We start from the raw sequence: 15,829 nt of genomic DNA, 5'->3' as shown, positions 1-15,829 counted from the left end.
CATCTCCCCTCATTTCCCCCCAGCAGGACTCTGCTCTGCCTGACGTTGCCTTGCTGATGCAGGCTCGGGAGGTGCCACCCCCTCCCTCGTCACTGCTCTGCAGCACCGTGAGAAAGCCGCCCCACCGCTGCCTTTGGGGTGACTCAAATCTGCTGTGAGCAGACCCAGCTCCCTCGAGGCAGTGGGGCAGGGCCGATCTTTAAAGAATATGGGGGATTTTCACGGGAAAACCGCTTTGCCCTCTTTTTGATGGGCTCAATCTCTCCCCGCGTCTTTTTTCTTTTTTTTTTTAATAAGGAAATTATTCAGCTTTTGAGTAATCGTTAGTCTTCATTAAAGCAATTATTAGTCTTTATTACCAAGATGAAAAGCACAGATCTGGAACGGGAACGGGGACGGGAGCGCGCCTACGGCTATCCGCGCCGCGCAACGCGATTGGCCCCGCCCCCGCGAAGCCCCGCCCCCACCTGGTAAAAGCCACGCCCCTCGCCTCGGCACCGCCCACTCCGCGCGTTTCTGCCCCCGTCCCTTTTTGTCCCCTCTCGGCCACCGTCCCCTCCTCCGTGCGTCGCCGGGTGGGGCGGGGCGGCGCGGGGGGGGTGGGAAGATGGCGGAGGCTTCCCCGCAGCCGGGCCGCTTCTTCTGCCACTGCTGTTCGGCCGAGATCGCTCCGCGCCTGCCCGTGAGTCGGTAGAGGCGCTGGCGCATCCGGGCGGGTTCGGGGGAACCGCGGGGCAGCGCTGGGGCGAACAGAGCCCCGCGGGGCGGGCACGTGGGGGGTGAGGCCTGGGGGGCCGGGCCGGGGCCGAGGGGCGGTGGGGACTGCGGCGATTGGGGGGCGCTGAGCGGGAGGGGGAGGCCGAGGGGCCGGGCGGGCTGGAGGAGCGCCGCTTCCTTCCCCCGTCCCTTTCCTTCCTCTTCCCTTCCCCCTTCCTTCCGCGAGCCCCGAGGGCCCGGCCGCCCCCCGCCGTTCTGTGGCTCAGCGTCGGGCCCGCTGTGCGGGGCGAGGCCTCGGGCCGTGCCGCTTCGGCCGGAGCCGTTCGAGGCCTTCCCGGGGCCGGTCCGTACGGAGCCTCGTCGCGGTGACGCCCGGCGCTGGTGCGGCCCGAGGGCCGCGTGTTGCTGCTTCGCACAGCGGGCTGCTCGTGGCTCAGCTGCCAGATGGTGGCTTTGATTCGAGGATCCCGCTGGTGTTACTGAGTCTGTCCCGAAACGTTTTGTAGCATCCCGTCAGAATAAGGCATTGCTTTTTTTTCTTTTTCAATCGCTCGTCGCGTTTGGAAAGTCGCCACGCTCGTGCGTTGATGTATTTATTTACCGTGGTTGCTTCGACTGGGTGAGTTTGGGTTGGAAATGCGCTGTGTCCTTTTGCTCTCTCGCAGTGGTCAGGTGAGGGTGGGCCTCGGCGACGATTGAGCAACGTGTGTATGAGTCTGAAGACAAAGCTACTGATATCCTCCTGCTGAGCAAACAGCCCGGCTGGAGAAAGTGGCTCAGGAGCTGAAAGGCTGTAATCCAGGAGCAGCGCTCACTTCTTTGTGTTCCAGTGCCCTGTGTTGGGCTTGGGCCAGCAGAGCACATCTGGTAGCCGGCATCAGGCTCAAGCAGGGAGCTGACGGCTTCTTTCATTGATGGAGATCTCACGGGCAGATAATTCACGGAGTTGTTTTAGGATCCAAGTTTGCTGGTTTTACTCCCTGATTGCAGGCCTTGCTGCTGAAGGTACCGTAGCATGCGCTGGGGAAGGATTCATTCAAACAACCTGAGAAACAATGAGCTGTGACATTTGTGCTGTTCCAGCTGCAAAGGAATTTGCTGATCTCTACGTTCAGAGTCTGTAAACAAAGAAAAAACAAACCCATGCAACTCCCTTGTATGGGAGAGGTGAGAGCGTTGCATGGCTGACTTCTCAAGTGCATCGAGTGTAATAATTTATCCCCGTGATGTATGGGTGAAAAATAAACCAGGAAGAGGTTATTGCAGGGGTAACTGATCTGTTTTCCTGTAGAGCACACAGGAGTTCCTATAGACTGGTGATGTGGTGCAGAAATGTTCTTGTAATCAAACATTGTGTAAATTCTTTAGATCGAGTTATTTCGCAATTTCCAACCTAAAGAGCCCTGCCCAGAGGGAGCAGCAGCTTCTCTAGGTCTTGTAACTGGAGGGTGCCTGCTGCTTCCTTATCTTGCTGGGCAGATAGGAAACAGAGCTGAGTGGATCTCTGACCCTGCTGCATTTTGCTTGGGTTTTATCTTGTTTTTTTTTTTGTTTCACTTTTTCTTTCTGCGTTGCTTTGAGGAGCGATCCCAAGCGCCTTAACTGACAAAGCCCACGTGGCTGTCAGCCTCTTCTCTTCCTGGGGATCCATTCACTTTGCTTTGTGCCTTAGGACAACCGGGATGCAGCGGTGGCAAGGGTGTGAAGTTTCTACGTGAGGTCCTGTATCTCCCAGGTCCTGCACCAGGGCAGCCCTGAACGAGGCTCAGTTTGGGGCTGGGTGCAACGTCTGTCGCTTCCTCTTGTGACTCAGTGGTGCCATGTGGTGTCACTTCTTCTCATGTGGCCACTTTGTGCTAAACAGCCCAGTAATTCCCTTTTGTGAGCCGAAGTGCTCTGCGCTTCTTCTCTCGCTGCGAGTGTGCTCATGAAGTATCAATTCCTTGCTGACACCGAGAACTGTGGGGGGGGGTGAAAAAGTTGACTGTAGCAAACTCTTGAGGAATCCTGCTCCCAATACACAGGCTGTTTATTCTGTCATATTCAGTCTTCAGTATTAAAAGCCACAAGGGTGGCAGTAGCTCTCTGTAATGAGCACTGAGCGTGGGAGTGTGACATTCTGGTATTGTGCGCTGCAGAATGACCCACTTGTGTCTCTGAGTGCTGGGTACCCCGGACGACATCAACGATAGCTTTCCATTAAGTTCTTCCGAAGTGAGAACGATGCTTTAATTAGCCTGCATTGTGATTCCCTCCTTGTCTCATTCATTAGGATGCTTTGGCCACCTGGGGGAGGGGGGGGGAAGCCCCCAAAAATGCACAGATATTTAAAGGGCAGTGTTTTAGTGCTCTTCTTTTGGGAAAGCTGCTGGGTTGGCTTTCACTTTACCCCTGGAACTGCATCACATGTTACCTAATGGTTTGTCTGTAGCGGGGGATCAATTAGTATTATCTACATCTTATGTAAATCTGGGTTCCAGCCTGGTTCAAGCTTCACGGTTCCCCTTCCTGGTGGGTGGTTTGGGGGGGTCCTTCTGGCTCTGTGGCCTCTGCTTGCCATCTGTGCCAAGTCATACTGGTGGTGGATGTACTTCTTAATATAGTTTTCACAATAGCTCTGTTCTGTCTGTATGAGCTGGCCAAGCTCATTTTACCTGTCAAATAAAGTTAAATGGGATTTAAGACTGGGTTACAGAAGTGCCCAGCCAGGTGGTGAGAGGAGTTCTTGTGTCTATGCCTCGGTGAAGCATCTTAATTTGGGCAGGATTCCCTTCCTAACAAGTCCAAGGTGGACTGTTTATTTGGTTTTTTTTTTAACATTCTGCTGTAATGCTGATGTGGTCTAGGGGAATTTCAGACTGGCTGCCTCTCTGATCTGGTTATCTGTGCAGTAAAAGTGAACCGTGGTGTCACCACAGGGTAGAAACACGACACATTGCATCTGACCCACAAAAAAATCTGCTACTTAAGATGCTGCAGGATGGCTTTCTTAGGGGATGTGGCTGTCACACCAGGTGGTGTTCTCTCTCATCACAGCATGGATTTGGGGTGATGGGTTGCAGGGCTCTTCCACCCCATCACACTGAAGATGCTCTTCATGGCTTTTGCCAACCGCTTGCTTTTCTCATTCGGTGTTTCTTCTCCTGTAGGACTACATTTGCCCACGGTGTGAATCTGGTTTTATTGAAGAACTTCCTGAAGAGCCAAGGTAATGTGCTGCTCCCAAAGGTCGTTGCTAGGGTGAATTCAATCTGTTTTGCTCTTTTTTTTTTCTAGGTAAAAGGCAATGTCACGTACTACACAGGTTTCTCTTCTTCTGGCCAATATTTGGCCTGTCTCTCCTTACTATGGTTATATAGTGCTTAATATGCATAGCCTGCATATATAGCCAGGCAAATCAGCAGTGGTGAGTGTCTTTGCTGGTAAAGGGCGGTGGGAGGAATGTGTTGATTCAAAGCAAACAGGAAAAGGTGTCAGAGGCTTTCCTCATGGCATGTGATAGCTCTTAACTGCTTTGAGTCATCGGGCCAGAGATAACATGAAAAGGATATTAAGATGCTTGAATGCATCCAGAGGAGGATGGTAAAAGGCTGGCAGGCATGTGCTGTGAGGAGAGGCCGAGCATGCCTGGGTTGTCAACTCTGGAGGAAAGGAGGCTGAGAATTGACCTCACTGCTCCCTGAGGAGGGGAAGTGCTGAGGAAGATCTGTTCCCTGCCCCCACTGGTGAGATGCATGGGAACAGCACAAAGCTGTCCTGGAGAGGTTCAGATGGGGGCATTAGGAAAAATCTCTTTGCTGGAACAGGTTTCCTAGAGGGGTGGCTGGTGCCCTGTGCCTGTCAGTGTTTGAGAGGCACTTGGACAATGCCCTCAACAGTGGGCTCTAACTTTGGGTTAGCCCTGAAGAAGGCTGGCAGTTGGACTTGATGGTCTTTGTATGTCCCTTACAGCTGAACTGTTCTATTTCAGCTGTCCAAGAAGAGGAATCTGCAAAATGGGGATTGTATGAAACATGGTTTGAAGTACTAGTAGCACTACATCTTGACTAAGACTTTGGACTCCGCACTGAAGCAGCTGAGATCTGTATTCACATGTTTCACTGATGACTTAGTGGAAGTGTTTTCTGGCAGTGTCAGAATCAGCAAGAGCAAAAGTGTCCAAATGTTTCAGATGCATTTGCCAGTCATCAGACCGGACAGCGTGGAGTCAGGCTGGCACACACACAGCTTGGATGCATCTCAGATGTGTGTTCTTAGAGCTGGCAGGGAGGTGGTCTTTGCAGACTGAGGTGTCTGTACTGAGAAGGCAATGGTTTGTTTCACTGTACCAACCCCAGGGGTGGAAAATGAACCTGGGTCATCCTTCCTGTGTTGGTGACAGGCTGGGACCTTGGAGGGAGCCTCTTAATTGCTGAACCTTATGGGTTTTGTTACCTATAACGTGGAAGTGTAGAGCTGGATACTGAGTAGTAAACGTTCCTGCAGCAATCCAAAAGCAGAAGCCTGGTGGCATTAAGAGTTTTTCCTAAGTCTGTCCCGTCTGGTCACATGCTTCTGCAATAGAGAAGTTCCTTTGATTCAAGATTAGTCTTAAGCACATCTGGGTCACAGTGGTCAGGGTTTGTGCCTCAAATCTTCTCTTCATGGTGCCCCGGAGAACCAGCTGATTTGTTTGAGGTGGATTGCGCAGAGAATCTTTGCTTGTTGAATCAGTCACTTTTCCCTAACTTCATCAAACTGGAATCTAAAAAGGGTGGGGAAAGATGGATGATGATGTGAGTGATGAGGGTTGCAGAGGGTGAAAAATGAGAATTCCTTGGGACAAGGAGAAAATGAGCATGTGGGGGCAGACTGACATCTGTATGGTCCAGAGCTGTGGCTCCTTTCAACTCTGACTAACTTCCTATGTGCTGTTACTGAGCAGCTTTGCTGCTTGCTCATCGTGTCAAATTCATGTCCCTCGATTCCCTCTGCTGGGAAAATCTTTTCCCAGCACCCTTGTGACTCTTACCAATGCTTTCGTTCTTCTCAGGAACACCGAGAATGAAACTAGCTCCTCTGCATCAACCAGTGATCAGAACAGGCATCCTTTTGAGGTAAGTCCTCTATCTCTTCAAAGTTTTTCTTTCTTGCCATTGAACTGAAGTGTCTTTCTATCAGCATATTGTTCAAATGTTCCCTAGATTTTGATTAAATACAGGGAAGGAGGTATTAATGGCATCCACGCGCTGCTCCTGAAATAGGCACGTAATATTTTTCATAGGATCATTGTTTGTAGCTTGTTGTTGTGGGGGGGGGGCTAAGCAGGGATTTAGAGAGCTGTCTGGCTATGCTGCTATGCAGTAGCATGCAGCAGCTACAGAGAAACCAGGAAAGTCGTATTGATTTCTTACATTCATTTGCAGTTTGTCTGAGCTTCTGTTCCTCCCTCAGCTGCTTCTGAGCACGCACTGAGCACCTGTATCAACCAAGGGCTCTGAAGAAACAAGTCATTGTTGGGAGGCTGGGGAAAATAGCACTAGTGAAAGTCGATCTATTCCTGTTCTCATTACAATCTGCTCCTCGAATTCTCTCCCTCCCAGAACGTGGATCAGCACTTATTCACTTTGCCTCAGGGCTACGGCCAGTTTGCCTTTGGGATATTTGATGACGGCTTTGAGATTCCATTTGGGTCCAATGTGCAGTCAGAAGACAACAGAGACTCTGAGAACCGGCGGGAGCGAGAGCATCAGTCCCGGCACCGATACGGAGCCAGGCAGCCCAGGGCTCGCCTCGCCACACGGCGTGCTGCTGGCAGGCACGAGGGGGTTCCCACACTGGAGGGGTAAGAACTGCAGCTGAGCTTCTTGTGGGAGAAAGCCTCGTTATTTTTTTTTTTATTCCACCGACGGGTTCATTGCAAATCAGCCTGCGTCCGTTTCCTCCTCGTTTTAAGCGTTCTCTCAAAGGCTGCTCGTAGGTACGGCTGTGCTGTGTGGCTGCCCTTTGCAGGTGCCCAGCTCTGTCCTCTGTGAATTCATGCTGCTGGATGGTCAGGTTTCAGCTCAGCCTGCCACGCTCTTGCCTCGAGTTTTAGGGGCTTTTCTACCTGAGCTGCAGTGAGGCTGGGAAGCTTGACACATTGAGAAAGCATTTCCTGGTCATCACTGGATATTGCGAAAATACCGTGCTCGTTGTGAGGAAAAACAAGATGAAATTCTGGAGAGCAAGACTGAAGTTTCTTTAAAAGTATCCTGGAGAGACTCAGGCTGTCTCTGTCCGAAATCATTCCATCTGGATAAAGCATTCAGTCTTCTCTTTGGCAATGAAGAATCAGTTTGTAAGATGCAGTTGCAATTGCAACAGGATGCTTATGTTCTTGCTTTTGTCCTCTCTAATGATGTGATAGTATTTAGCCACTCTTTCCATGTCAGATCTCTGGACTGGGAGCAGGTATAGATTCTTGTTTAATCTTGGCTTTCTTGTCTTTCAGAATCATTCAGCAGCTGGTCAATGGTATTATTGCACCTACAACAATACCAAACTTAGGACTCGGTCCTTGGTGAGTTGAAGCTGAACTGTTCTTTCTGAGGTTGTCCACGCTTCTGCTTGAATTTAATTGTTGTTCTTATTCTTACAGGGGGGTCTTGCATTCAAATCCAATGGACTATGCCTGGGGTGCTAATGGTCTGGATGCAATTATTACACAGGTAAAATTAGCACTGTAATGGAGCCTCGGATCTTCTTGAGTAGTGCTTGCAAAATTATCATCGCCCGCTGTGATGCAGCAGGAACAAATCCCTGAAGGTGTAGAAATGGGAGACGAGGTCCCATAGCGCAGGGGACACAGGATTCAAATGCCCTAGTCTGGTAAAGGCACAGATTGTGTGAGCTGCTGAGCTCATATCTTTCTGCCTTCTGTGGCCTCTTGTTTTTTCAGTTACTAAATCAGTTTGAAAACACTGGACCACCGCCAGCAGACAAAGAAAAGATCCAGGCCCTCCCCACCGTACAGATCACACAGGAACACGTAGGTGTGTATATCTCCTCCAGCGAACTGTGCACAAAGAGGTCTGTGAAAAATCTGTGTAAACCCTTTCTTGTGATCTTAATTTTGTCTGCTAGTACCTTCGAGGCCTAAAACATCTCAAAGTGGGGAGAAAGCTGAATTATTGCTCTCTGCTATGCTCGTGCAAAGTAAAGGGCAGAGTAGACTGGATGGATTTGCCCTGGGGAGCCAAACTGTCTGTTCCAAAGAATTCAGTGTGAATAGAGTTGAAAAAGCACATGCACACTGATGGGCCAGGCTGCAGCTCTGTCAGGCTTGCTGTAAGCTGGGTGAGAGTTTATTAGTTGGACAGATGCGAATCAAACACTAGATGCTTTGTTGCAGGTATGTGTATGTATACATGCATCTGATCATTGAACGTGTGTTGTACTCTGAGGAAGGGAACAGTGATGCAAACCCAGGACAGTGGAAGGGGGAGTGATGGTGGTAAGGACTGCAAAGCAGCGAGCTTTCCCCTTGCGAAGATGAAGCAGGGAAGGGGACAGAAGCCACAAGAGCCGTTGGGGAGGGAAAAGGGAGAAGGTGATGGGATCACTGAGGGTGAGTCAGGTACTTTGTTTTCTGCCTTATTGTTCAGCTGTGTTTTGCTTTCTGTTTCTGACACAGATTCTGGGTTAGAGTGCCCTGTGTGTAAAGAAGACTATACAGTTGGGGAAAATGTCCGACAGTTACCTTGCAATCACCTATTCCACAACAGCTGCATAGTCCCGTGGCTGGAACAGGTTGGTGCCTTCTGAGTGGGTCTCTTGTGTTTTGTAGCACTCGGATGTTTTCTGGTGCTACTGTTCTGCTCTGTAAATGGTTTTTTACGCCCTCATGATGAGGCCTAAGCGTGAACAACCTTTGATGAGAGGGAAGGAGTGTAATCTTAGCATTTCCCTTGAGTGCTGCTCCTGTATTGTTTATAATCCTGTTTCCCTTACTTCTTGTTTTTCTTTTGTCTGCTCTCCCAAGCATGACACGTGTCCTGTGTGCCGGAAGAGCCTCAGTGGACAAAACACTGCTACAAACCCCCCTGGACTCACAGGGATGAACTTCTCATCCTCCTCCTCCTCCTCCTCTTCCAGCTCACCAAGTAACGAGAACTCATCGAACAACTCATGAATCTTAATCCAACCCTCTGTCCCTGGGGCCCTGTCCATTGTCCTTCTTCCCTCCCCAGCCAACATAAGCAGCAAAAGGGGCTTCCAGAGCAGAGCAAGGGGAGGGGGTAGCAAGAGGGAAGCAGCACCCCCAGAATTCCCTTTTGAGTTCTGAAGACGCGGAGACTCTGGATCCTTCAGAGATGAGAAGCCTCAAGTTCTGTCATGGGGAAAGAGCTCTGTCTGTTAATAAAATTCATCCATTTGCCACGTGGACTTTTAACAATTGCAGTGAAAGGCTGCAGTGCTCCACAGATGGGGAAACCTGAGGCACTGAGCTAATGGTTGCAATTCTGAATGGAAAGGTTGCTTGTAAGATTTTGAATTCGAGATTCCTTTTTCTTTTTTTTTTAATTGCTTTTCCTCCTTCTCCTCCTCCCCTTAGATACTATCTCTTCTGCTTTGGAGATTGAAATCTTAAAAATGAGAGCATAATGATACTGCCTCCCTCTCGGGATCTTCAGCTGGGGAGGGCAAATAGTTGTCACTGAGAAAACGAACTCTTGAAACAGACCCCGTTATCCTTCCCCCCCCCCCTCCGCCATCTCAAGTCCCATTTATTTTTCTTTACAACCTTGCCCTTCCGATAACTCGACACCGAAAGGGTTTTTATAATTTTAAATTATTACTGCTGTTGAAATAAATGGACGTTTCAGCTCCATGAGACGTTATGCATGATTTGAGGATAACTACAGGGTAAGGTCTCCGGAGACTGCTGTGCTGAGCAGCCTGGTTTCACCCAAGGGCAGGCTGGGCTTGTCCGAGCCCTCCTGGCATGCTGAGTGCAGGTGTGCTGGGAGCTCCAGGCTTCAACGTGGCCAACACCCCTCCGTGCATTGCCAGCCTATGGGTTGTTGAGCAGCTGGCTGCAGGATTGCAACTAAAAGCATGCTTGCCCGGTCTTTTTTTGTATTTTTTACATCACCCTGTTGCAGTTCTGAACAGACTTTTTTCCACTGTTAACAGCAGGACTGGGCGTGCATCTGTGCAAGGACCAGCCAAATCTCATTGCGATCAAATAAGATACAGGAAAAACCAGATTTTGGAGGGGAAAAAAAAAAAATGTATTTCAAAGTTACTTAAAATACAGCTGATTAAAGAGAAAAAAAAAAAAAAAAAGAAGAGAGAGACAAAATACCTGGGTGTGTTTGACAGTTTGTGACAGAGCTGTGGACTGGAGAATGAGAAATATGTGACTGGAGGTGGCAGTGACCTCCCTGGGCTGAGGTGGGGACAAAACCCAGGCTCCTTGCTGCGTGTGCTGGCAGGAGAGAGGATGTAATGAGCAGCTTGGGAAGCGTGGGGCTGCGTGAGGGGTGAGCTGCTGCCTCTTCTGTTGCAGGGATTTGAGGCTGGCCATGGATCTCCCTGACCCTCGTGGAGGGGTCGTGCACCCCAGGCTTGTTTGTCAGGTGATTGGGGAAGGCTGTGGTCTCGTTTTCCACACCCGTGCTCTTCTGGGACAGATGCATGATCTGGAGGGCTGGGTCTCCTGGTGGCTGTGGGCTGTCTCCTGGGGAGGTTGCAGCCTTCCTTACCTTGCTATGTCAGCCTCACAGATTGCCTGTGGGAAGCAGCCCTGCAACAAGAGCAGGATGTGCACATGGGAGGGTTTAAGCTCGCTGAGGTTCTGTAGGTGCACAGCTGTGGCCACGTGCTCCTGGCCCTGGGCAAATGCAAAGCAGGGTGCACGAGGGTAAAGCTTATTGGAGATCTTAGTGATGCTCTTAGGTGCATCCTGGGCTGAGTGACTGTCCAATGGTCTCTGGGGCCTGGCCTAAATGCAATCCTGGCCCTGTACCCTCCTGTTGGGCCCGGATAGCACTGGGTGAGCACAGCAAGAGCTGAGCCAGCTTTGCCAAGGGCAGCCCAGCCCTGTGCAGTGCCAGCTGCAGGCAGCTCCCCCCAGCCCACGCTGCTCTCTGCCGGCTCCCAGTGGCACGGTGACCTGGCTGTCCCAACGCCTACCCGAAGCTCTTGCACTTGTTTGTCTCTTTGGTGACTCAAAAGCAGGAGCTCGGCTGTGGCTGAGGCGTTGGGAGCGCAGCAGGAAGAGGCTGGGGCTGAGAAATGGAGGAGCTGCTGACCCTGCGGGGTTGGACTCTGCCCTGCTGGTGTCACAGAATGGGGATGCGGTGGCAGAACCGTGGAACAAACCAATGGGGATCCAGCACCGAGTGGAACTGCCCAGGTCTCAGAGCTTCCTAAGAAGGGCTGTACCCCCCCATAGGAGGGGGAAGGGGTCGTGTGGCATTTCTTGAACCGTTTCGGAACACAAGGGAAGGCTGGTTGGAGGAAGCATCCCGTCTTTGCTACCACGAAGCGATTTGCCAAAGCTGCTGGGGGCTGGCAGCAAGGAGGCACAGCCAGCGCTGAGCCACTGCCCTGGAATGTTTTTGTCATTGGCTCTGCCAGCTCAACCAGGCTGCGCTGCAGCCGCTTTGATCTCGCAGGCGGATGCCTCTGGGACAAGGGTTTATCTCAGGACTGGTAGATCAGGGGAAGGGCTCATCCTGGGCCAGAGGTCGAGCCAGGAGCTTCTGCTGCTGGGATCCCAGGCTCAAGAGCAGGCGGTGGCAGAGGGATCCCAGAGACAGGAGGGAAAGGTCCCGGTGCCGTTTGTGCCCATGTGTGAGATGCTCGAGGTGGGTTTCAAATGGGCAAAGCGAAGCGTGTGGGTGCTGCAGCTCCTGGGGTCGGGGGCTGGTGCCCGCTGCAGCCCCGACAGTTACCACAGTGGCTGCTCCCTCCTGCCACAGGCTCACTGGGAGCTGGTTTGGTAAGAAATGGAACGAGTTTGGTGGTTTGAGCTCGGGCCATCACTCACGTCTGATGTGACACGGTGACCGCGCTGCGATGCCTTTCACAGTGAGGTGCAGCAGGCACTGCAGGAACGTGTCCTGGCCGGGAGGAACGGGCACTATTTCTGGCCACGGTGCCTGGGGCGATGCTCTTGGAATCACCTCCTGGTACCCAGCTCCATCCCCATCTGCTGGGAGGGAGCGGAGCGGGGCCATGGTCTCAGCACCACACAGGGTGCTCATCCAGGATGCAGCCATGCCATTCCCTCAGCTCACCTCGTGCACCTTCACCCCGCAGCAGCCTGGGATCCAGGGCTCTCCCTTCCCTCAGCCGTTTCCTCCCACTCCATCCCTGAAACATCACTTGCTGCTTGTTCCTATGGCTAGGTTTGGGGCTGAGTGCATCCTTACCTGCACGCTCAGGTGTGGAGTGGAAGGAGCAGGGAGGATACCAGGGTCTGTAGCTCCCAACACGGGGCAGCACCTCGAGGCTGAAGGAGCCCATGAGCGCCTAGCATCGCACTGCCACAACTTGCTGCCCCTTGCCATGAACACAGCTTTAATTTCCACGAGTGTTCAGACACCAAACACAGCCCCCAGCATCTCCCAGCCCCGCAGCTGCTGTCCCCTCGCAGAGATGCTGTCAGCAGGGCAGGAAGCTGGGATATCATCAGCTCTTGTCCATGGCGGGTGCATGCCTCGGGTTGGATGCAAGAAGGGACACTGAGCAGAGCCCCAGCGTGGCCCTGTCACCACGCAGCTGCACGCTGGGCCTGCACCTGTTGCCATCCACGTCCATCCTCCACCGTGCAGTTAAAAAACCAAAACAATAAATAGCAAAAAAATATATATATACAGATATGTACATATATAAAATAGCCCTTTTTTTCCCGATTTTTTTTTTTTTTCCCCTACAGGACTGTCCAGGAGCCGCCACCCTGAGGGGCTCAGCCGACGAGCATGGGGAGGAAGTGGGTGGAGAGGTGCTGCCGGCGCGTCTTGCCCCCTCGCCGTGGCCTGCCCTTGCTATTGAGCGAGAGGAACATGGGGCGGCCCCGGTGCCGCCAGCGCAGCGAGGCGTAGGTGTTGTAGCCGTTCTCCTCAATGCGCTCCGTGAACTTGCAGTTGGGGCTGAACTCCTTCTGGCAGAGGAGGGAAGGGGGTGAGCAGGGTGAGGGCTCCGCGGGTGCCGTCCCCTACGGGGAGCGGCATGGGCACCGGCCCCAGTGGGTGCAGGACCCTCCCCGTTCCGGCTCTGCCCTGCGTCTCCAATGCCAGCCCCGGGAGGCAGTGCCTGACCTACCGACCCGTAGAGCTGCCCCTGCTTGTTCATGGCAAGGTAGAAGCCGGTGTGCACCGCCCGGATGGCCACGACGCCGACACGCACCGACCGGATCTCGACGATGCCTGCGGGACAGGGAAGCGCTGCGGTGAGATGGGAGACCTCCTGGAAGGGCATTTCCCCCCGCTGCCCACAAAGTGCCACCGCAGAGGGGCAGTGCCATCGACCCCACAAAGCGCCACTGCGGAACCTCAGCCAATGCAAGAGCTGCAGAGACAGACAGACAGACAGATGTTGTCTCCGTGAAAGGATGGTGGCGAGCAGGGGCTGCATGTTGGAGGGGCAAGCCCATCATCCGGGAGGGTTTGGCCTTTCCTCCCGTCTTCCCTCGTGCCCAGCTGCCCCTGGGTGCAGAGCTCTGCTGGAATGAGGCCAAGCTGCAGCTCCACATGCCTGGAACCAACCGTCAGCCTTTGCCCCCTGCTCACCTCGCGTTTGTTCTCCCTGAATCAGCAGCTGAGCCTGTGCCCAAAACATGCTGTGAAGCCCCAGGGACCCAGCCCAGCTCCTAGACCCCTCATCCTACTGCTGGGGGTGCTGCCCGTGCACACCAGCGCCGCTTGCCTGGCTGGGACCAGCACAGACATGGGAACCTGGGTGGGGAGGACTGCAGGACGCGGCAGTGCTGCACTATGGGGGCAGCCCTGGGCTTGGCCCCACAGCAGGGCTCGACTAAAGGTGCATGCACCCAGCCTGTGGATCTCGGTCAGAGCCGCTAATGGGAAAGGCATGCGGTCAGACCAGGTGGATTTTAGCATGGAAACACCCAGAGCACTGCCAGGAACTCTCTGGATTCTTCCTCCCTCTCTTCCTCCGCGCCAACAAGAGCCGTCAGCCTGAGCCCATCCCCACTGTACGTGGGGAGCCCCACGGCCCCGCTGATGGGGACGAGGACACGCAGAGGCTTGGGGTGGCTCACAGCACATAGAGTGCCACAGCTTCTGGGCAGGGTCTTCTGCAAGGCCTCACCCACCCACTGCAGGCTGACCATCACGGAGGCATCACCTCCACGGGGCCACTGTGATGCTGCTGGGAGGGGATGGGGCTGAATGTGGCATGAGGACAAGCTGGGCACTGTGGAGAGCTCAGTGCTTCGGGATGATGTAGAGGAGAAATGTTCAGCCCGGCCACCAGCGTGCGTGGTGTGGTCCAGCGTGTCCCAGCACAGCAAAGCCATTAACAAGCAGCCGTGGGGAAGGGCTGAGAAAATGCCTGCAAATCCATCGCAGTTTATCGCTGTCTGGAGCTGCTGCTATTTATAACAAAGGACTTTTGCTTCTCTAAAAATAACCCCACTTTGCTATTCCCAGCGCTCAGTAGGGCAGAGCCACGCTTTGCTGACAGGTACCCAGGAAAATGCTCAGCTCCAGGCAGGCTGTGATGGGGCACAGGAGGACTCTCAGGAAGCAATCCTCAGCCCCTCAGCGGGCCCCGGGCCAGCCCTGATCCAGGTGTGGGATAGAAGGAGGGGAAGCCCTAAGCCAGCCTGGCAAGGTTGGGCTGGTGGCTGCCAGGAGGGCTGGGAAGCAGAGCCCGAGCCCAGCCCAGACACGGGTTATCTGCAGCTCCAATAACCAGAGCGAGCCTGATGTGACAGCCTGGAGCCTGCCAGGCCCTATTGCCACACGGCCAAGGGAAGGTGTGGGGGAGCTGGCAGCACGCCCGGTCAGGCTCCCAACAGCTCCTGGTACCACAACAGGGTTCCCCATGAGCAGCTGTCCCGGTTGGGCCGGGCTCCCTCCCGCTGCAGATGAGCACAGCAAGGGTTCTCCAGGTGGGTGACGTCCTCCCTGATGTGAGGCAGAGCTGGGCCGTGCTCTTGGGCCACACGTCATCACTGGTGCTGTCCCAACTGAACCCCTGCTTGCAGGGCTTGGACCCCATTAGGCTGAGCACCACTGTGCAGAACCCAGGCAGCTCACAGGGACCTGCACTGCTCCCAGATCCCTCCAGTAAATCTGACTGCAAAGGAACCATGGCCGCTCTGTGGCCACTCTGTGGTCCTCTCCACTCATGGGCCCTGGGAGCAGCATCACCCCAGAGCCCTCTCCAGGCCTCCTCCTCTTCAGCCCTTCTACTTCCCAAGACACTGATGGGGAATGATGGGGATGGATCCCCCTGGCCCACGCTGGATGAGGATGACCCCAAATGCAGATGGTTATCTGCTGATGGTAACGGAGGGATGAGAGACCCCCAGGTCCCCACTGACGCTGGGCAGAGCTGGCAAAGTGACACCGGGTCCCTGGAGGACAGTGGTGTCAGCGCACCTGCTGACTCTGGGCTGAGAGGGAACCAGCAGCCGCTCCAGCTTAAGCCCCAGGGGCAGCAAGGTCCGGCGGCTTCGGACAGGGCTGTCCCCGTCCGGCGCCGGGACGCGGGACTCGTAGCACTGTTCGCGGAGGATACGGCGCGGCCCCTGTCCCCGCTCTAACGCGGCGCGGCTGGAAAACGGCGGCAGAGCCGGACCCCGGGGCTCTTCCCGATCCGCAGCGCCGTCGGGGCTCGGCTCCGGGATCCGCTGAAGAGGGGGCGGTCCCGATCCCGGCACCCGGCCCGGCCCCGACCCCACTCACTGCCCGGCCGCTCCCTCCAGCGCGTCCCCTCCACGCTGCCTCCGCCGTCGATGCGCAGGAAGAAGCGGGTGGCGGAGAAGAGCCGCCGGCAGCGCACGTCGCCTTCCAGGTGCCCGTAGCTGCGGGGGGGCCGCCGGCCGCCCCAGACGGAGCTGCCCGGTCCCGGCCCCGCCAGCACTGCCAGCGCCCCAGCGAGGCAGGCGGCG

General features: G+C 54.2%; 2 protein-coding genes across 2 annotated transcripts; one reads left to right on the top strand and one right to left on the bottom strand.

The window, feature by feature from the left end:
• On the top strand, nucleotides 535-9,568 carry RNF126 (ring finger protein 126). The gene is made up of 9 exons (XM_021378473.1): nucleotides 535-682; nucleotides 3,867-3,925; nucleotides 5,750-5,813; nucleotides 6,300-6,541; nucleotides 7,190-7,258; nucleotides 7,337-7,406; nucleotides 7,637-7,730; nucleotides 8,372-8,487; nucleotides 8,720-9,568. The coding sequence occupies exons 1-9, from the start codon at nucleotides 608-610 to the stop codon at nucleotides 8,867-8,869; spliced, it is 939 nt and encodes a 312-aa protein (XP_021234148.1). The 5' UTR covers nucleotides 535-607; the 3' UTR covers nucleotides 8,870-9,568.
• Nucleotides 12,514-15,828, bottom strand: FGF22 (fibroblast growth factor 22; the record flags this gene model as incomplete). Its single annotated transcript, XM_021379011.1, has 3 exons — nucleotides 12,514-12,850; nucleotides 13,012-13,115; nucleotides 15,624-15,828. Coding segments are annotated over 3 exons (504 nt in total), but the record flags the coding sequence as incomplete, so codon positions are not given.

This window comes from Numida meleagris, chromosome 27 (assembly GCF_002078875.1).
Source record: "Numida meleagris isolate 19003 breed g44 Domestic line chromosome 27, NumMel1.0, whole genome shotgun sequence".
Taxonomy (NCBI): Eukaryota; Metazoa; Chordata; class Aves; order Galliformes; family Numididae; genus Numida; species Numida meleagris.
Note: the sequence above shows the minus strand (reverse complement) of the source record. Positions and strands in the feature narration are given on the sequence as shown.